The following is a 21,196-nucleotide window of genomic DNA, read 5'->3' as shown; positions in this document are numbered from 1 at the left end:
CTGCGGGGCCGTGCTCGGCCCAGATGGCGCCGGAGCCCGCGGCCCCTCGTGCGCGCTGCCGGCCGGCCCCGCCGCATTGTCCGCCGCGACCCCCGCCCTGCGGCCCGCCCCGTCCAGCGCCGTCCCTCCCTCCCTCCTCCGGCCGGCCCTGCCCCTCGCCCCTCTTCTCCCCAAAGGCCAATGGAGACGAGATGCAGAGAGTAGGGCCGGGACGGGCGCGCCGGGGCCGCTCCGTCCGTCCCCAGTCTCCTCCCCTCGCCCGCTGACCGGTGTGTGGAGCGGCCGGCGGGGCATGCCAGCCGCGTCCCGCTGAATGGCGCCGCTCCGCCGCCGGCCGCTGCCGCGGGCGCTGCTGCTGCTGCTGCTGCTGCTGCTGCTGCCGCTGCCAGGTGAGTCCGGCCGGCCCGAGCCCCATTGTCCGGCCCCGCTGCGGCCGCCACACGTGGCTTTATTTATCCGGCATCGGCGGGACCGGCGGGGAGGGAGCGGGAACCGCCGGCGGCTCCGCGCTTTGTTCGCCCCGCGACGGGGCGGGGGGGCGTGAGGGGCGCGGGCGGTGCGCGGCCCCTCCGCGCTCTGGTGAGAGGTTTTCGCTAACGATTCCTTGTAAAATCAGCCTTTTTACGACGCGCCCCGCTCCGGCTGCTTTGGCAGGCTTGTAAAATTAGCGAGCGGGCCGGGCGGAGCGGTCGCACCTGTGTGGCCGCCCCGGCGCTGCGCTGCCCGCGGCCCCCGGGCTCACCGAGTCCCCCGCCCGTGCCGTGGCCGTGCCCGGTTCGCTCGCTGTGGAAGGCGCTGGTTCTCCGGCTCCTGGACTTTTTACAGCCCGGGGGCTTCGCGCCGCGTGGAGTCAGCACCAAGTTTCCCCAGAGTTGTCCGAGTTGGGAGCGCTCGGAGCGTGTGTGATAGCGATGGCTTCACCTCGGGCTGTGGCGATGACTCGCAGCTCACAGTGCGCTGGGTAACCTGTATGTCTCTGCTTACATGTCTGTCCTTACAGACAAAAACATTTTTTCCTTTTTTTTTCCTTTTTTCTTCTCTCTTAGGAGTGTGGTGCTTTAGTGAACTGTTTTTTGTGAAAGAGCCTCAGGACGTTACTGTGTCAAGGAAGGATCCGGTGGTTTTAGACTGCCAAGCCCGTGGTGAAGCTCCTATAACTATTACATGGCTGAAAAATGGAGGCAAAGTGTCTGAAAACGAACGGATCTACACTTTATCCAATGGCTCGTTGTATATCAGTGAGGTAGAAGGAAAAAAGGGAGAACTGTCTGATGAAGGATTTTACCAGTGCTTAGCTCTCAACAAACATGGGGCCATTCTCAGTCAAAAAAGTCACCTCACACTAGCAAGTAAGTCCCAGCTCTTGTTTTTTAACCTGTTCCTGAGTTTGTGGCAGGAATTCTCTGAACAGCACGCAACAGCCTATCATTTTGATTGCGTACCTGAAAAGTTAAAATGCAAAATTATAGAGTAATTCTAGAGAACCTTTATTTCTTTTTAAATGTATAAAGATTATGGAAAAAACTTATGGTGGTCCCTTTTTCAGTCCCTGATGTGGCAGAAGAGGCACAGGAACCTGTGAAACCTCCTGGGCAGCGGTGCCTTGTGTGGGTGGCTTATGTGTGTCACTAGCCTGGAGCAGGTGGTGATGCAGAGTCATGCTGACCCAGTCCTGGGTCTGGTTTCCCAAGTGCTGTTCTAGCAGCCTTACAAGGGTTATCTACAGATCTGATTAAAAAAAAAAATTCCTTGTTCAGTAGCTTGACTGTTGTGTTGTGCCATCTTGGGGCAGGGTGGAATGATTAATGTAGATGTTTATCTCTGGGAGAGGAAAGAGGGGAAAAGTTTTCTGGGCAACTGTAAGGCCTTGCTTGTCTGACTTGTGTTCAGCCAAGCAGATGTGGGTGCTGTCCCACCTGGTTCCTCTGGAACCTCCCCTAAGGGCCGGGTACGTGGTTCCAGTGGGAAGGGAGAGTTGCATTTCTGGAGTGACTCCCTACTGCTGGGTGAATGGTGAAGGAAATAGTTGTGTCTAAGTGCCTTTATGGCTTTAACAGACTGACCCCGGGTGTTTGTTGCCCTCTATTTTCCTATCATCTTTAAACATTGAGCAAGAGATGTATGTGAGGGACAGAATGCTGTGCCTTTTTCCATGGCACAGCAGAGCTTTGCCACTAGACTACTTCTACAACATGATCTCCCTTTGCTTCCCAAAAGTACATGGGAATGCACTTTTCAAAGAAAAGTAAATTTTGGCAAAGTAAAGAAAACCTTCATTTCAAAGAAAGTATAACACAGAGAGTACACAGTTTATGTAGTCTTCTCATGTTCCCTCTATAATGGGACTTAACTGATGAACTTAATCTAATAGGAAAAGACTTCCTATGACCTCTTCGACCCTGTTCTTAGTAGCAAGTTAAATAAAACTAGTGCTGGTACCTCACTGAAAACCTGACATTGATTGTAATTTGCAGCTTTTACTGAATTCAAACTGAAACTAATTAATGAAATTGCTACATTACATTACATTAAAAAATGTGTGAATGTTAACATTTGTTAGTTTCTTTCTGTGTGCTACTGACCTGATTCTGTCCACGGGATGCCCCAGGAAGGTGTGAACAGCCTTGTTCAGTGAGCCAGAGCACTGGGTGGTTCAAACCATCCTGGAAGCAGGTGGCTCCACGTGAGTGCTGAGTTTTCACATGCTGTAAGAATGTGGAACTCTGGAGTCTCAATTTCAAAAACCTGCCTACATATTACTTTTTATCTTGCTCATGTACAGGACTGAGAGACGAAGTAATCTGTGGATACTTTTGATAAAAATGAAGTGTTTGGTGAAAAAGCAAGTATTACAATTTTTAACATTTAACCTCACTAAGTTTCAGTGTGTCAGCATGAATAAAAATTAGACAAGAAAAGCCTCCTAAAGAGGATGTCAGGGTTACTTTAAATTGGAGACATTGCAGAATGAGCTCCATGCTTTCTATCCAAGAACTTCTGGAATGGTACAGAGCACTAGAGTGGAATAGCTTGGTAATGCAATTGTAGTATTTGATTTTATTCAGACAATACTGGACTTCTGTAAATGTTTGTTTCTCACATGTACATTATTTCATCAGAAAGATGGTTTAATTATGCTGATTTTCACCAAGAAAGTCCTGTGAACCAATAGAATATGTGCTGTGGAGTGAGATTCTTGTTTTGCAGCCCTTTTTTTTCCTCCCTCCCCTGCTCTGTAAGACTGTGACAAAAGGTTTCTTTTTGTTGTTTGAATACTTGAAAGGCTTTCTATGGCTGTTGGAGAAAACTGGAAGAGATAGCGGATCCGTAATGATCACAGTAGGTGTTGTTGACTTAGTGATTAAGTGGTTAACTAGTGGCCAAACATGGAGTTATCCTGTGTAGCAGTCTCTTCTTTTTAGTCATGCACCAATCTGACCCGTTTCAGAACGTCATCTTTACTGTAAAGCTGTGAAATTGGGCAATAATTTGTATTGTGATAATTTGGAGCCCATAAAACACGTGCAGAATTAGTTTTCTCTCTTATTTTCACAGTGTTTCTACTTGCTCTCATGAACTGATTGAGCTTTGCAGACATTTTAAGTGAAATAAATGAAAGTCTTGTGGGGGATTTTGTAGCCTTACAATTTTTCTTTTTAGAAGAAGTTGTCGGGTTGCTGCAAAGGCAAATTACCTTGTGGTCAGGGTACAGAAGGAACTATACATATTAAACAGGTGGAGAATAGGCATTAAATGGGCATTCTTTCTTTGGAGGAAAAAAGCAAATGCTCTCTTCAGTTACTGGTAGCAGCAGGGTGTGAGGATGTTCTTTTACTTTGCCTGGTCAGAGGTTTTGCCAATAAGCTTATCTTTTGCTTCAGAATTGTAATGTTTAGTGTTGCATTTGGAAATCAAAAACTTTAATCTGTCCAAGAGTTTAAGATCTGAACACACAAGGAGATCAGGTCTTGGTTTCTAAAGTTAGAAACTGGAAGCTGAAGGTTGCACTCTTGGCAAGAATTCCATTATTCATGTGCAAATTAAGAATTCACAGGGTTAAAAGGTTAGAAACTGGCCAGGATGAGGTTTACCCTTGTGATAAAGAGCAGATGACCCTCATTCATTGGCCAAAGCTTTCATGTAGCTCCTCTGCAAAGTTAGTGATTGCCATGAATTGTTCTTGAGGAATGCAGAAATTCAAATGTGAGCAGGCCTTTCCTTAAGTGTCACTATGGAGCCTTATCTCCCGAGCACATCAGAGTAGGTCTGCAGGGACAGGGTTCCTCCCCAGAGGCCCCAAGGCTTTGCTTTCCTGTTGTTCATCCATGCACAAAAGAATTTGACTAATTTAGGGCTTTTTTTTTTGGTGAGATCCCCCTACTTTTTTAAAAGGAAACTCTGGTGCTGAGGTAGTGCTTAGGTAAGACTAAATATTAGTTTCAGTACATGCTTGTAGTTACTTCCAAAGCTGGCTGATTGATGTGGGGGCAGAGGAGGAGGCCCTGTCTGCTTCTTTGTGAGGGGAAAATGGTACTACTTAAGAGCATGACTTACTCAAAATTCGACTTTTGCCACTGCTGCTGAGACAGATCTCTTTAAACCAAATATAAAGGGAGTGTAGGCTTCAGAGAAAGTCCTTTTGGTACAACTTTGAATCAGTTCAAAAGTAAACAAGCTGAGATTTTTGTTTTCCTGCATTTTAAAATTTTGATTTTTCAATCACAGTAAACTAAGATTCTGTCTCAAAATAAAGCTAGACTTCCAATAAAATATTATTCAGGAGAAATGGAGAAGGTGGATCATGTTCTGAAGCTGGTAACATGGGCATTGTGCAGTGATTGGATAGGTCACTCACTGTTTATGTCCTTTTCCCAAAAAGTAGAAATTAAAGTCTTGAGATGGTTGAATGGTATATAAACAGCATTCCTGGATAACCTTTTCTCCTCTTGTAACTTGGCTGAATTGATTTCAATGTTTGTGAATTAGAAGAAGTGTAAGCCTAATCCTTCTTGTACAGGTTTCTGCATTTCACAAGAGTGAGAGGTGATGCAAGCAGGTTTCTGGGAATGCTCCTGGAGGGAAGGTGTGTGAGCCCACTGCACTGCAGCTTGAGGAGTGCTGGGCCCTTCGCACCGAGCAGCCTGCACTTGGTGGGAAGTTCATAACTTTGCTTACCTGCTGAGGCAGTGATGTGACTTCAGGTCCTGCAATAATTGGCCATATTTATGTTTTTATAGCCTAATAGCATCTTTTGCTCTGCTTTTAAATATTTGCACTGAAGAGTGCATCCAGCTGAGCCTCTTGCTGTGCTGTGGCAATCACGTTTCCTTAGCAGTTCCAGCAGTTTGTTCCCACTTTGGCATTGTGCTGTCCCTTGTGTGGGCACAGCTGCACGTGTAGCTAACTGAACAGGGAACTGCTCTGGGTTAAAATAATAGAATTAAAACAAAAGATGCTGTTTAACCCAGCTGAGTTCCCTGATATGGTTTCTCTTGGAGCCACTCAGTGATTGCAGTGGTGTAACTGAGAGGACTGAAGTGGAGGCGGAAAGGGTTAGTGGGGACAGGGGAAGGTTAATGAAACTTACATTCATCAAACTGTGGCCTTTGTGAAATGTGTAGGCAAAACTTTTGCCCCTCTGCTACTGCATTTTTAAAAATAATCTTCATCTTGCCTTAAAATAACAGGATTAATAGCTGTGGTCTATCAATATAGTTTTAGCTTTCCATGGAATCTGTCATTTCAGGTGTCTTCCAAGTGCATATAGGACTCAAAGTTATGTTTAATTATTTTAAATAGCAATGGAGAGAGGTACAAATTGTGAGAAAGAAAGGTGGTGTTAGGGGGCAGAAGTGGTTTTGGGCTGAGGTGGAAGTGAAATGGCAGATGGCAGCTGTAGGCAATAGAATTGTATTGAAAGAGAGCAAAGTCTTAGTACTGCAGAACTGGTGTGGTTACAGACAGCTCAGGGAACCTGGTGATCTGGGTTTTGGCAAGTGCTGCCCTACTGCTCTTGCTTTGATTAGTTGATTGACTATCCTGAGACTAAAATATGTTTCTAATCTGAGAGTGCACATGGCTGATTATTAGTGGATTTAAATTCCAGCGTTTTTAGGCAGGAGGATGAGGTTCCAATGTCTTAGTCAGCAATGTCAATTGATAACAATTAAGAACAGTAAGATTTTTTGTTCTTTAACTGAGATATCCTGAAGAAATAAGAAAACTGGGAAGTACTATCATGTTAACCCTTTTTATTGGAGTATTCTCCTCTGCAACTCCCCAGGTGTCTTTTGACCTGAGGTCCTGCAGCACCTTGACAGAAGACAATTATCAGCATCCTTTTTAAGACATAACCATTAGTTACTTTTGGTTGTTGGTACCAGGGCATTCCCTCCTTTTTCAGCAATGATTGGCTCCACTTGTAAGAGCTCTTCCACAGGATGAGGAAGGGGCTTTTATATTGTTACGAAGATAAAAAAAAATGTATAAAACTTTGCTTAGTGCACATGAACAGTGTTTGTTTCCACTACCATGTCACTTGAGAGGTGATCTTTTTATGGGTTTCCTCAACACCTCAGTTTCAAATTTGTGTCAAGCCTAATGCCAGACTGAGGCTTTCTATGCCCTTGCTTTTATTCCTAGCTAGTCAGACCAAAGCTGTTAGGGCTTATTTACTAGTTTTCATCAGAGTAACTTTACAATGTATAAAGTTTTTACTAGCTTCTTTTTAAAAAGAATGCTCAGTCTTTTTGGCAGTGCACTCTGTAGCTAATAAAACCTTCACCTAGATGAGAAAGGTTGAAGGAAAACACGGTGCTGTGCTAGATGTTGTTGAGAGCTGTGGCCCAAAGCACTCACTCCTCACCTGGTGTGAGTTTGTGTGTGCTGTGTGCACAAACCTGGGGAGATTCCTTTCCTGCTTGCAAAGCAATGCATGGCAGCAAAAGATGCTGTTCTGTTCCTGCAGTGTGCTGCTCCCCCCCCACTGTTCCCTTTCTTCCCCCTCCCTTTTTCTCTGCATTTCTTGGTGTAGAAATTGTTGAAAGGGCATTCAGTAAGGCCCCCTTTTGTCAGCCAGCTCTGATTATCCTAAAGAAAGGGATCTCACTCTGAGCAGTTGTTTGCCTAGAGACTTGTTGTCACGTCTTCACAATTTAACAGCTGTGGCTATTGATGGTGTGCAGAACAATTTAAGACAATGACAAAAGAGAATCTTGGAGGAAGAATTTAAAAGTTACTAAGCGTTTTCCTACAGAAATATGCCCATTGTTTGACAAACTTGTCCTTAGTATTTGTTTGTTTTTCTTAGCATTTTGTATTTTTTCCACACTTTATCTCCAAAATTGTGAACATAATCTTTATTTAGTTTTGCATTTTTTTTTGTTTTTGTTTCATCAATAGGCCCAGCTGTTAAATTGGGATTGATTACTTCCAGTCTTTATAACTGGTAATCACCACCTAAGTGAAAAAGTAATCAACAATGTCAAGACTCCACATTTTGTTGAGTAAGTGTGGGTTGTATGGTCAACATTACTTACTAAGGTCAACCTTTAGGTAGCTTTTAAGCAGCAGCATTTTAAGCAGTGTCTACATTTTTAAGTTGATTGTCTCAGCAATTGAGTTAGAGGTAGAATAGAAATCACTCTAGATCATTTGTGTTAGGAGTTAGAAATCCATCTGGCAGCCTTCCAAAACCTGCATCTGTAGTGGAAACAATTTTTGGTTGTATGGATTAAATGGTTACTTTTTAAATACATAAACAGCAGAATTAGGGAAGAAATGTCTGTGAAATCACCTGAGTATGGACAGTTTGCTTTTGTCTTAGTGTACGGAATTATTGCAAACTCCTCTGTTTTTTCTGTATGTAAAAACTTTGGAGGGAAATGGCCTTCCTAATTTATTAGGGGAAAATATAAATTATCATTACTAGACAGGGTTTTTTTTCTGCTGCTTTTACTTTGTTTCATAACTCAATAATAATTCTATTGGTTTTGTTGTTTTTTTTGACAAAATCAAATTAGGTCTTATGTGAGTGGAAGTTCTTTTTTTTTTGTTTTTAACAACATAAACACCATCAAAGACAAAATAAACTAAGTTACATCTGGATAATACAGTTAACATCTCAAGGCCCTGTTCAAAGTGCTTGTTTCTCAAGTGCTCATCTCTTGTAGTTCTGGTAAAGGTTTCTGACATATTAGAGCATCTGCAACATAGGGAAATAGTCTTGGTATCATTTTCCCAGAGGCAGACTGGTCTGCTCCTGAAGTTAGATTCTTATTATCAAAACCCAACAATGACAGAATGTGTGATCTTTGTACTTTATGGGGTAAAAATTTCAGAGTTCCTGAGTCTTTCTGTGCCAGTATTGCACTAAACAACTTCTAAAACTCCCAGGGTGGTCAGGGTCTCTTCTGATTTTGACTGATGAGCAAACTGTAAATTATTTGGTAGCTAAGCTTGAGCAAGTTTGGTTCTAGCCTGAGCATTGTAGCAATAGCATTCAGTAAGCAGCTGCTTGTTTACTGGATGTCAGAGCAGTAGAATGCAATATGAGAAATGAAATACTGAAAATGAACTTGTTGTAAAAGACATAGGAATACTGACAGCAAGCTTTATAATCCAAAGCTTTTATCAGGATTTAACCATTTGAGGAGAAGATAGTGGCATGGGCAACAAGACTTATGTGTGAGACTTTTGGAATTGCAGCTTTAGGTGGAGCAAACAGAGTGTTTTAGAAAGAGGAAAAGTCTGTCTTAGCTGCAAGCTGCTCTGAATGGTGGATTGATGACAAAACAGCAAAACTTACCTTGTCCTAGTCCTCTAGCCTCAGAACATGCTAAAATTCTGATTTAGATTTTAATAATAGCAATAATTTACCTTGGCTTAGAGGTGTGTTAGAAATATGTTCTTTAGCTCTGAGGTGCAGTACTTGAATTTTGAAATGATTTGCTGATGAGAGTTTTATAAGAAATAGTTACTGAATGACCAGGCATAAGAGGTACTTTATTACAAGTGGCAATAAGAGGTAAGTTATTACAAGCATTAAACATGTCATCAGGTGTTCTTTTAATACATAGCTGGGGGGAAAGTTAAAGTAAGTCTTTACAGCTTGTGGTGTGCATCTTGTAAATAGTGATGAATGAATGTTGGAAACTGGAGAGAATTCTGTGAACAGAAGCATCTTTATATTTTCGTATTTGACTTTTAGTGTCTTCAGGTAATAATCCTGATCACATTGATTGATTACATTATTTGTCCTCATTCCCGTAAACCAGAATTTCTTGTAAAACCTTCATCATTCCTGGGGTTTTCTTGGCTCTACTTTGAGCCATTTCAGGGTAAAGTCCAAACAAGTTAAAAGAAGTTTATAAAACCAGGTTACATCTCAGCCTTTGCAGCATGTGAAGCAGCAATGCTGTCTTCTCCCTCTAAAATCATAACAGGATGTCCATATCACCATATTTTACAAAGTGGATTTGTTGGCTCTTTTAAGCTGTATCAAGACAGTTTCTCAGTCTTGAAAGTGTCTTGAAATGGAGAGGAAAACATATCAAATAGCAAAGCTTTTCAGATCAGATGTGCTGATCTGTTCTACCACTGAAAATTTTCTCATAATTTGTGTTCTCTCCCATGTTCCCACTCTTTCTTCTTTCTCATGTCACATGCAGGCTGATTTTTCTGCATTTAGTTAGTTTTTATTTTTTCCTTTTCTCTTATGAATAGTCATGTATGTGCTACATCATTGCTTTGGATCTGTAAAATTGCTTCTGCTGACCCTCCTTCCTTATCCCTGTCTGATGCCTGGAAGGAGGTGCCGTTTTCCAGTGGAGCTTATTTTCACAGCTGTGCCAGAGGAGGGAAGTGTCATAAGATACTTTGAGGTCAATTTTGACCCCAAATTTAGATGAGGTAAAAATGATTCTACAGAAGTATAATATCTTGTCTCAGGTCGTCTGCCTGTCACTTAAAATCAGACAATAATTTTGATAAAGAAAAAGCTGTTTTAATAGCCCTTGCAATAATGTACAGTAAAGCCAGGTCAGTGTTACACAGTATTGTTTTTTGCTTTACAACTTGTTACAACTGGAAGTTTTCAAATAACCCGTTATCTTTTCAAGGAAACTTTCAAATTCAAGTCTTTGAACATGCAGAAGAATTTTAAATGCTTACTCCTGCTTGTACAATCTTGAGCATATTAATAAATTGCTTAGATGACTTATCAGCAAATTAACTGGGGTAAATTATTAAATTACCATTTCACCATCCACATCAAGATCTCTAGTAAACCTCTAATAACTGTACCATATGCCTCAGGCAGAGCTGTGCATTATGTATGTTCTTTGTAATGAGAATTCGTTGACTTTATGAAGCCATTGACAGCCATTTATCATTTTGTTCATTAAACTTGTCTGTGACATCCGGTAAATTGATGTTAACTGGAAATACTCTCTGGCAGTTCTGGCACGACTCTGTCATTTTGCCTGAGGAGAAACTTTGTACCTAGCATGTCCCAAATTACAGGGGTGAAACTTCCTTCCCCCTCCTCCTCTCCTAAGCCTAAGTGAGCATATGACCAGCTCTTTTTTCCCCTCTTGCTTTTAATGCTTATTTATGCAAACACCCCTGCAGCCCACAGTTTGTAAGCAGATTTATCATTGATCTTCAATAGAGGTTGAAAGCGGATCCTGCTTTTATTAGTTCAGCCAGTCTGGGCCAGGAAGGCAGCTCAGTTTTATCCCACAGCATACAAGAAATTAACTGGAATTCTTGGTAGCATTGGTGGGAGTTTTGTGACATTCCCAGCACGTGGCAGTTAGTACTTGTTTTTAATGGTCATAATCTTTACTCAGTGGTGCTTACTGCTGACTAAATGCATTGCTGAAAGCCTTTCTAATAGTGCTTTGTGTGGTTTTTTGAAATTCCTTTGTTTGGGATGATGAACAATATTTCTTTTTTTCTTTTTTTTTTTGCTCTTGGGCACCCAGTGTGGAAAAAAATGCACACTTTTAGTACCTGCCAGTGTTTGATTCCTGTGGGATAGCTATCTCTGGTAGTGGTAGAGGTACTTAATAGGATATCTGCTCCCCTTCTGGTGCTCCTGTTGTGCTACCTGAATCCAGCTGTATCAGGGACTGTTCAAACAGAGATGAGTGGGCTAATAAAATGTGCCATAACCAACCAAAACATTTATGAAAGGGTCTAAGATACCATCAAAAAATTGAATATCCAAAAAATCCATTACATAAAATTTTTGCCTTTTGAGCGAAAGAGTAGAGCAGTTGGCTTTTGAAAATATATTGTGTCTCACTACATAATAGTTCACTGGATTAAATGAATTTATTGATTTCTGCTTCTTTACTGACACACATTTATGAGCAGTTTCTTTGGCACCATGGCCACATGTCAAAGGTCATAACTTTCCTTCACTGTGGAAGAATAAAAGCTTTCAGATGGTGAATCCCTGAAATCTAAACAGGGCTTTATCCTCCCTTCCCCCCTCAATATAATTACTGGTTTTGCATAGGTTTATTTAAGATAAATAGACAATAATCACAGTAATATACAAACAACCCCCTGTACATACTGAAGGAACACCTATGTTATCATAAAATAGCTGCAGGAAACTCTATACATGAAAGGCAACATAGCTAATCTGCAAATAGGTATCAATATGGAGCACATGGTAGTAGATTAGACTCCTTTATGGTCAGAGATTTTATTGAAAATGATCACTTTTTAGAACAGAATAAATATTTTCCATGAAGAATTTTATTAGCTATGGTTTAGAAACAGTATTTCTTTCCTTTTAGAGTTGTGTATACTTTGTGCACCAGAGGAGATCCTGGAAGTAGATCCTGCTGAGAGAATGAGCACGTTCAAAATCTGTGCTTTGTGTTGAATGTTTATAATGTTGACATTTTCTTTAATGACCTTCATCAGTAGTGAGTAGCCTGTGGGGTTTTTGGTGTGCACTAGATATGAAAGTCCACTCGTGATGTAAACATGAAGTTATTGAAGAAAAGAAACTACAGTGAAACATAAAGAGAAGTTTATCACTCCACTAGTTTGTTAGAAGTGAGGAGGCAGGAGTGGTGGGTGGGGCTTTGGGTCTACCTGGGGAGAACTTGTCTTTTTTTGGCAGCTACTGACTGGTAGATGAGCTCTGACCATCGCAAGAAATAGCAGTGTGAAGGTAACCTCATCAAGGTGTTGATTTAAAATAATTGAAATATTTGTGCTAGGTTTTAATTGTTAGCATGGTCTGGCTGTGGTCCTCTTAGCAAGGATGTTTCTGAAGGAACAGCAAAGCCTAGAGTTCTCTCAATGGGGAAAACACCCCATGGTTTTGAAAATATCCCATGGTTTTCTAAGAAGGCATAAAATGTAACCCCACTGCCTGCCCTCAGAAAGAATTGTTTGCCAGACTTTATTTTTGCATAGTAGAGATGAAACCTATTGATGCTTATAATCATGTTTCTTAAGAAAAAAAAATCAGTAGTAGACTTTTCTTCTGCTCTAATATTTGTGTGTACAAATGGTGATCTTGTTCTAAGGGGGCTATTGGAACTCTGATCTTAAATTTACCAAATGTTTATATTGTAGAACTGCAGTTGTTAATTTTCTGACATGTTAACTTTTTCAATAGAAATTTGTCATGTCAATATTCATCTCTGTTTTTTAATTTTTCTAATACAGTATATTTCATCAGGACTGTTTATCCTGTTCCCTAGAGCAAACAGAAGATGAAACTCTTTTCTCTGTGTTTTTTTTTTTCACTAGGACAGCATGGAAATGTCTACTTAGGGAACAGAGACATGGAACTTATTGGGGTCTTTGTGTCTGGAAGTAGCTTTTGTTGTTGCTATGACTAGAATTGCTTGTCCTGTCCGTTCTGAGGAAAAATCTCAAACTTTTTTTTTATTTTGGCATACGTTCACACATCTTTACTCAGCTTGACTAGCTCAGGACAGGAGGTGATGTTTGTGCTGAGCCTGTTGCTTGTGAACACCGAGCTGGGCTTTTCCTCTAAGCAGTCCGGGACAGATGTAGACCTGCTTTTTTCCCTGTTCTGCATTAATGAGGAGCTAAGTGTGATCTAACACTGCCTGGAGAAACCAGCTGGCATGGAGAGCTGGAAACAATGCTCTAATTACCTGGAGAGGAAGTTTGGGAGGGGAAGGGGGTGAGGTGGAGGTGTGAGTGCTCTCATGTGTCTGGAGGTCAGGCAGGGGATTGGTGGGAAGAGGGAGTGCTGAGGAGAATCTGGTGGAGTGAGGGGACCTGGGCTTGGCTCCTTTGCAGGTTGCCACGGGTACAAGCTCAGAGTGGAAGAGGGATCTGCAAAGACAGACACAGGAGTGTGTGCCCATCAGAGCAGCTGATCTTTCAGGACATCGAATGTAGCCCCAGGAGGCCTGGACTTCCCTTGGGAGCCTCAGAAGGACAAAGAATAATCTCCCAGTGATGCCTTGTGATGCCTGAGGCATCACTGCTCTGGGGATCTTTAGAGTATTAGAAATGCATTTCTGCTCCAGCCAGAAGCTTCTGCAATATGTGACACACACAAGTCCACTTGTCCCAGCTTTCCATGGGAAGTCTTTGATTGCGTATTTCTTATGGCCTCAATATTTGATACCAGGTTCTGAGGTCTGGTCAGTTGGAGCTGCAGCAAGTTGGGGGAGCTGTCCATGACTGCAACACATGGAGTGCTGTGAAGGATCAGTGTTGTGTCTTGGATGTCTAAATTTAGTGAATATTAAATGTTTGTCCATACCCAACAGTAAAATTCAAATAATAATAGAACAGAATCTCAAGGTGTTATGAACGTGGATGCAGTGACATTTGTGAAGAACCATAGTGCAGAGCCCTGCAGGGAAGGCCAGAAGGAAGCTGGTAACTCTGGTGAGGGCAGTATTTAACACAGTGTAATAAACAAGGAATGAGGCCACACACTGAACAGAGAGGAGAAAACAAAATATTGAATAGATGCTCCGTATGTGAGCACCATTCATTTGGTGCTGTGAATAATGGGGAAGTGTGATTGTGCACGTGTATTGTTTCCTAAAGCACGTATATAAACAGAGCAAATCAGTTACATAAACAGAGTATTTTCTTCAGTTTCCCAACTTCTGAGCATTTGGGAAATTTTCATCATGTGTGTATACACACATGTAAGAGATATATTGAATATGTGAGTGGGAAAGTTGAGGGATTAGCTTAATTTATCTAATGCTGTATGTAAATTAAAAAAAATAAATAAATATGCTTGAAAGTATTAGAGCTGTATATGGACAGGATGTAGTGAAAAAAGGTTTGTAACAGAGTGTCTTGTGACAACTTTTTAAACAAATAAGTTTGTCAGAACTTTCTGATCCAACCAAAACATGGGCTGGTATCTGACAATGTATTCAGCAATAACTTTAACCTGAGAATATTAGTCCTCAGGTAATATTTATGTATATACATATGTATGCTCATCTGTGCACTTTCTGGTGTTTGTCAGTATAAAATTTACTTTTTGTCATCTGACTGAGATGAAATCAGGTATATTGCTTGTGCAGAGAAGAGCTTTTCTGAGATGCCAGGGAGGACTGTGGGCTCCAGTGCTGTGGAGGAGTTGGCCTCTGTGGGTTTTACCTCCTCTTTCATCTGCTCTGTCTCTTCTCTCAAATATTTAGTCCCCCACATAACCTTGACCACCACCCGCTTGCTAGGCTATAGGTCCTATGTTGAGCCATAGGGCAGTTTTTTGGAAATACAACCCTGCAGTCATGACTAGAGTAAAGCTCTAATACTTATTTGTTTTTTGTTTTTTTTTTTTTTTTCTTATTTTGTTGCTTCTCCTGATACATTTATGTAAAGAATCTCAAAGGCAGCAGAGTATTCCAGACCTCTTGCCTTTGATGCGACTTGTATATCTAGATCCTCTTTGGGTGCTGGGACCTTCTTTCTCTGAGGATGTTTTTCACAGGCCTGTTCAGAAGCTGGAGTTATGGGGAAGTTTCAAGCATTTTTTTTATTTATTTTAATTGTTCCTTTCCTCACTCATTAGTTGCTGCTGTGTTCACCATTGTCTTCCGTTTATCTAAATAATGGTTGCCTGGCCTTTCACAAACTTGTGATGGGGAAAGATGGTGACCACCTGAAACAATAATATCTGTGGCAGAATAGCCTGAGAACTTTAAATAACCAAAGGGGACCGTTTCCAAGGCAGCTAAATGACCTTTGGATCCCAGGAGTAGACTATTCATAGAGGCAGAGCCTTTGTCCTGCTTTGACCAGTGGTCAGTGAACTCTGGCAGGCCCCTCGGCTCACCATCTTGGCCCTAGCCTAGCAGCTGGTGATTGATTCATTTAACTGTCCAGATTCACATTCTTCTGTCAAGGACTTGTCAAGGAAGAAAAAGGTTCTATGGAGGGCTATTCATTTTACTAAAAGGAAGGGGATGCATTATATGATTGAGTGGATTACTTTTGGGTCAGAAGAGTTCCTGCATTGCTCTGTTTTAATTCGGCCTTCAATCTAAGAGAGATTTAGTTTATCAGTGTAGTGTGGAGCTCGTGTAGAGGGACAGATAATTTCAATTCCATCAGTGCAATAGGGTTGTTTTGGTTGGTTTGTTTGTTTGTTGTTGTTTCCCCCTGTCCTTTTTGTGATTTGTCCACACCACTGCGTTTCTACCAAAAGAATCCATAGATTTTTGTGATTGGTTGATAGGACAGAGTTAAGAATATTAATTACTAATAATCTCACTCTCAGATTTAATGTATGTGTTATATGAGTATTAATGTTCCTAACTGTCCCTCATATATGGTTTTGAGCAGTCCAGAAAAGTGTCAAGTAAGTAAAAGGTCAGTGTGTTACCTCTGTTTTGGATGAAGAGAAAAATGAGAACAAAATAAATTCAATAGGATCAAATTAATAAATTACTTTCCTCAAGACAACACAGATGATGATAAAGCTGAGGGTAGAACCTTGTATTTTCTATCTGGTACCTGTTTTCACCTGAAATAATAATTTGTTGTAAAAACTCAGCATTTTCTAAATTTTCAGGAGAGCTGTTTCCCTCTGCTGGTTTAGAATGCCTTTTTTTGTAAAACTAGGAAGGTGTTTCCATGCATTATGAGACATGAATTGTGTTTTCAGTTCTACAACTAATGCATCCAAAAAACCAACTTTGAGTTGTGCTAGGGAGGTGTGTTTCAGCTGCAGGGTATGTTGCCAGCTCCTCTTTCCATGTCCCCTCCAGCTGGGCTGTGTTTCCTTAGCATTAGGATTTCCTTGCTGCACCTCTTCATGAAGTACTGAGCAAAGCACATTGTTGCTTGGCTCCTTCCACTGGAAATAACAGGCATTAGAGAGCAGATCCTGCCAGTTAACCTCCTGCCTCCCTTTGAATGAGCACCATGAGCTGCAGCAGATGAAATACGACCTTCAAGTTTCTTTTCCCCACTCTCATAAGCTATGTATTGTTTTGATTTGGCTTATTGAACGTATTATGAGGGATTTCTGATTGGCTCCAGGCCAAGGTATTTTACTTCTGCTGATGGAAGTACAAGTGCATAATTTAGAAGAAAATATAGTGAAATTTGATCTGTTGTTTCCTTTTCTCTCCCTCTTTTTTGGGGGAAAAGGAAGAATTTTGTATTTGTCAAGATAAATGAATGGCTTAGCTACCTTAAGAGCACAGGGGAAGGTGGAAGTCTGAGATAATCTAACCTAATTTCTCTGTTATACACCTCTACATATGTGCCAGAAATCTGGGATGAGTAAAACACCTGTTGAATAGGCAGCCTTTTTTCATGGAGGCCTAGTGCTATTCCTCACCTGCCAGCAGCTGCATTTCCCAGGGAGCAGCCCCTTGCTTGGGACTGCTTGTTCCAGGCTGGAGTAGGATGTCTGAGATGGGGATACCAGCTTCTCTGGGCTCCTGATAACACTTAGTGCTGTCCTGGTGGCTTTGAGTCACAGCCTTGAGTTGGAGACAAACAATGAGCTTTTAAAAATCATAGAAAGTGTATTGGAAGATATATTGGAAAATATAAGTAATCTAATAACTAGTTGTATCACCTACCTAGTAGAATATGGCTGTTTGGTTGTGCTATGAGTGGGCAAACTGGAAATCCAAGAATCCAACAATTGTGTGCCACCCAAGCAGTCAATAGCCATAGCAAGGTGACTTCCTCTAAAGACTTTGAAGGCAAAATAATTTCTTTCTGGAAGCTGCACTTCTGATTTCTTTCATGTGAGAATTGCAAGAGTTGTAAACACTTCCTCCCTCTAGAATTTTTCAGGTAAACATCTAATCTGAAGATTTAACTAGCTTCAATAAATAGGTAGTACTGACAGTGTACTTGCCTTTTTTTGTGTGTGTGTGACCTTTGTTTCTGATTTTCTCCCTGCTGCTCTCAAAGTTTAAGATATTCAGATTTTAACTGTTAGTTACTACTCTCTGCTGAAAGACTGTTCCTGGGTGAGATCTCTGGGCTGTGTAATGCAGTAGTGGGCATTTGGTGACAGGGAAATGAGCTGCAGGCATTTGGCCCTTGAGAGTGGAGGCATTTCTTCTTTCCTTTCCCCGTGGGAATGAGGAAATGTTGACATTTGGAGAGGGGGCTGAAGGGCTTGAATTCCCAACACCCCTGCTCAGCGTTTTGCATTGAAATGGTCTTTCATCCTGGGATGCTGATTCTGAAACACTGCAAGCCAAAAATGGAGAGTGCTCCTATCTCTCAGGAATAGCATTTCTGACAGTCTGGAGACTTAACAGCACCACCAGATCAACTTACACTCATTCATATGGGGATGGTGTCAATTTGCCACTGTATGAAATGGAGCCCCTTCCTCTGCCTTCCCCAGATGTGAGCAAAGGCGCAGGGTGGGTGGTGCAGCACAGGAATGTGTGGGGCCCCACTCCTGGCCTGGGATGTGCTCTCTGGTGCTTCCTCTGATTGATGAGCTAGGCAGAGTGATGTGAAGAGTGGCTTTTGCATTCTGCTTAGGGTCTAGTTTTATTTTAGCCAGGAATAGCATTTATTTATTTATAGAGATACAAAACAAATCAATAGAGGTCTTACCCTTCTGCTGGCGTCTGCAGTGAAATTCATTGGTCGGAATGGGGCAGATTTATGCTTCCAGTGCTGCAGACTTTTGGTGCTAAGTGCTGAAATTATCTTTTCTGTGTTGCACTGAGAGATTATTAAATTTTAGTTTGAGGAACTTTAGAATCATAGCAGTTGATCTTTAAAACTTTCATGTTCTATTCTGATTTGTGTGGGTTTATTTTGGTTTTGTTGGTTTTGTGGAGTTTTTTTGGTTTTTCTTTTTGGATGCCAGATTAGGTTAGTTGTGAAGGGACATGTCTTTTGTTGCAAAATCCTGCTTGTGTTCTGATCCTTGTCTTCATGTTGTAAAGTGCAAAACTGTGCTGCATGTTCCCCATGCAACAGTTGGGCTATTAAGCAGAACTAATTCTTCACAGAATGGCAGCAACTCCAAAGAAAGGCATCTGTGGGATTAAGCATAGATACTAGAAGGCAATCACTGGGCAAACTGCTGAAGGAAATCAGTCCTTGCAAGGGAGAAAGTGGTGTGTTCTTTCTCCTGAATGCATGCAGCCACACAAGTAGAACAGCTTTGAAGCTGGTTAATGTGGCTTACTGTGTGCCTTTTCTCTCCTATTTCCTATGCTTCTTGTCTGCAGAAGAGCAGAAGGGAATTCCTTGATAAGTGCATTAGCATTTATTGTGCCTTCTGGGGCCACACACTGTTGCCTGGATGATAGATAGACTGAGAAGGGAAAACCCCAGCTGGGATGCCTTCAGAAGTGAAAAGATCAAATCTCTCATGCTTGTTTACATGGTTTGGTAAGGAATGTCAGTCACACCATCAATAAACTGTTTAATATATAGGGCCACATTTTTCAAAGCCTCAAGCTTTTAATTCCTTTAAAACAGTGCTAGTGATAACTCCTGAGGTGATTTGTTTGTCTGCTTTTGTTGGGAGGGGTGGTAGTGGTACATTTTTTGCTGCCTATTAAGTGATTCAGGTGTAGTAAGGCAATGTGTGTACTCCTGTGAACACTTGCATGTAGCTGCAAGAGTGGTGGCATTTTTGCAATATTGGCAGCTGCTTCTAACAAGGTAAAATAGCAAGACCTGGGTGTGTTACCCTGCACTTTCTTCCCTCACAGGCTGAGAATTCTGATGCATGCCCTTGCATTGCAATATTGGATTCTCATCTCAGTGTGGCTCTTAGCTCAGCTGATGGGCAGGAGAGCAAACTGTAAAATAAGGGATTCACTGGCTGGTACTGTGTCAGTGAGGAGCCTCCTGTTATTTCCTCTGGCACATTGCTGCTGCGCAGGATCCCATTTATTGGCACAATTATATTAATATGGCATGGATAACAAGCTCTGTGGCTGTTCCAGTGGTTTGAAGAAGTGAGGAGTGAACAATACATTCTAATAGTCACCTTGTCAAATTGTGCCTTTCTGCTCCAACATGTGTGTTTCTGCACTGAAGAGACCTTTTTGATGAGTGATTATCCACTTCTGAGGAGCCAGTTTTCTTCACCTGTTTTGAGATTTTTTTTCCATAACATACAGAGTGGACATGCTAATTATGAACTCTTTCTGTTGCTAAGGTTAACACTTTCCAAAATTTAATGCTGCCTGTTTAGCAAGAGAAAAGAGTATCTTTCTTAAAGTACAATATATCCTGAATAGAAATTATTGTGTTTATCCTTGAAAAAATTGATCAGTATCAGAGAGATTCCTGATGTATTGTGATGCTGTTGAGGTATTTGTTCTCAACTTTTCAAGGTTTTCCTCCTTTCCTGTGAACTATCTTCAACATGCATCCTTGAGACCTCTTATCTTGAGTTTCTGCACTGGAGTTGATCAGAAACTTGCTCACAAAACTTCTGTTCTGTGTGTGGATATCATGAAACCGGGATAGTGGAGAAGACAATATATTTTCCTACTTTCCGAGGATACTGTAAGGATGAAGGAATAAGGATATAGTGGAGCAAAGAAAGGATAAATGAGTACATTTCCCTAAAAACCTGGCCCAGAATAGCCTGACTTCCAGGATTTCAGGAAGAGAAAATACTTCATATGAAACTTCAGACTGGTCCTAGCTTTGAGAAGCTGCTGGTGAAAACTGCCTGTGTGTGGCCATAAGCACTTTTATAGAATCTAGTCCCAGCCCAAATGATGGAGAGCTGAATAATCTTCACTGGACAAATTCAGACTTGGTTATTCCTGTACAGGGATTTTTAAAATGATCATTTGTCAGCCACTGAATTAGGAGCTTTAAAGAAAGGAGCAGGGGGACCTGAAAGTGTTAGAGGAAACAAATGAGATTGCAGCTGACATCTCCAAGGGAACTTTTGTTCGAGGGTGCTCAGGCTGTTGACCTCTTTGCTTCTCCATTTCATTGCCTTTAGATTATAGCATTCTTCAGTACCACAAGAGTAGTGGGTAGTTTGTGAATGGGCAGTTTTAAAATTTTTGATTTTTTAACCAGAGACACTGGACATTGCTGTATAGAGACTTTAATGCACAAAGAAACAGTTTTGCTTTGTATTTTATAAGTATGGGTTTTGTGTATGGGGCTAATGATTTCTTTTCTCCCTTGTCAGAGATTGGAGAGTAATTCCTGGTGATCTGCATCTCAGTTTGGAATTCATTGACTTTAAACACTGCACTTCTTAGATATATCTGTGCAAGTTGGCAAGAATGTGAGAGAGAAATGGAAAAATGAGAACATACCTTTGTTTATTACCTTTTCCATTGCTTTCTTTGTTGCATTTCTCTCTCATTGTTTAGTTTAGTGTGGAAGTAAGTATGTGGTAGGCTTGGAGTGATTGTTTTTACAAGAAAGTGACCATAAGTTTTAGCAGAGCAGTTTCCCAAATTGTCTGGCACCATGTTGGAGGCAAACTGCAATAAGCTGTGCAAAGGGGTTCAGCCTTTAGCTGAGCAGAGAGGGCCTTGGAGAGGATTTGTCCAGAGCTGAAGTAATGAATGGAGAAAAGCAGAAAGGGCAGATGGCCCAAATCCTCACTCATCACCTCATCCTGGGATCTTCTTGGTATTTATCAGTGAAAGCTTTCTTTAATTACCCCTATGTGCAGAGCATTTTCTGGTCCCTCCAAAACTCAGAATGTGATTTTGAAAGGGTTTTTCAGGCT

The 21,196-nt window shown here is 41.4% G+C and overlaps 1 protein-coding gene across 1 annotated transcript in view; it reads left to right on the top strand.

Moving 5' to 3' along the window:
* The first annotated feature begins 313 nt into the window (after positions 1-313).
* PRTG (protogenin) overlaps positions 314-21,196 on the top strand; it is a 73,667-nt gene continuing 52,784 nt past the window's right edge. The window contains exons 1-2 of the mRNA XM_054273016.1: positions 314-389; positions 1,047-1,349. Coding sequence (XP_054128991.1) covers positions 314-389; positions 1,047-1,349 — 379 coding nt within the window. The remainder of the gene's footprint in view (positions 390-1,046; positions 1,350-21,196) is intronic.

The sequence above is a fragment of the Melozone crissalis genome, unplaced genomic scaffold (genome assembly GCF_028551555.1).
Source record: "Melozone crissalis strain CALT ecotype California unplaced genomic scaffold, PUWL_Pcris_2 ptg000014l_1, whole genome shotgun sequence".
NCBI lineage: Eukaryota > Metazoa > Chordata > Aves > Passeriformes > Passerellidae > Melozone > Melozone crissalis.
The sequence above is the reverse complement of the archived record's forward strand: the minus strand, read 5'-3'. Positions and strand labels throughout refer to the sequence as shown.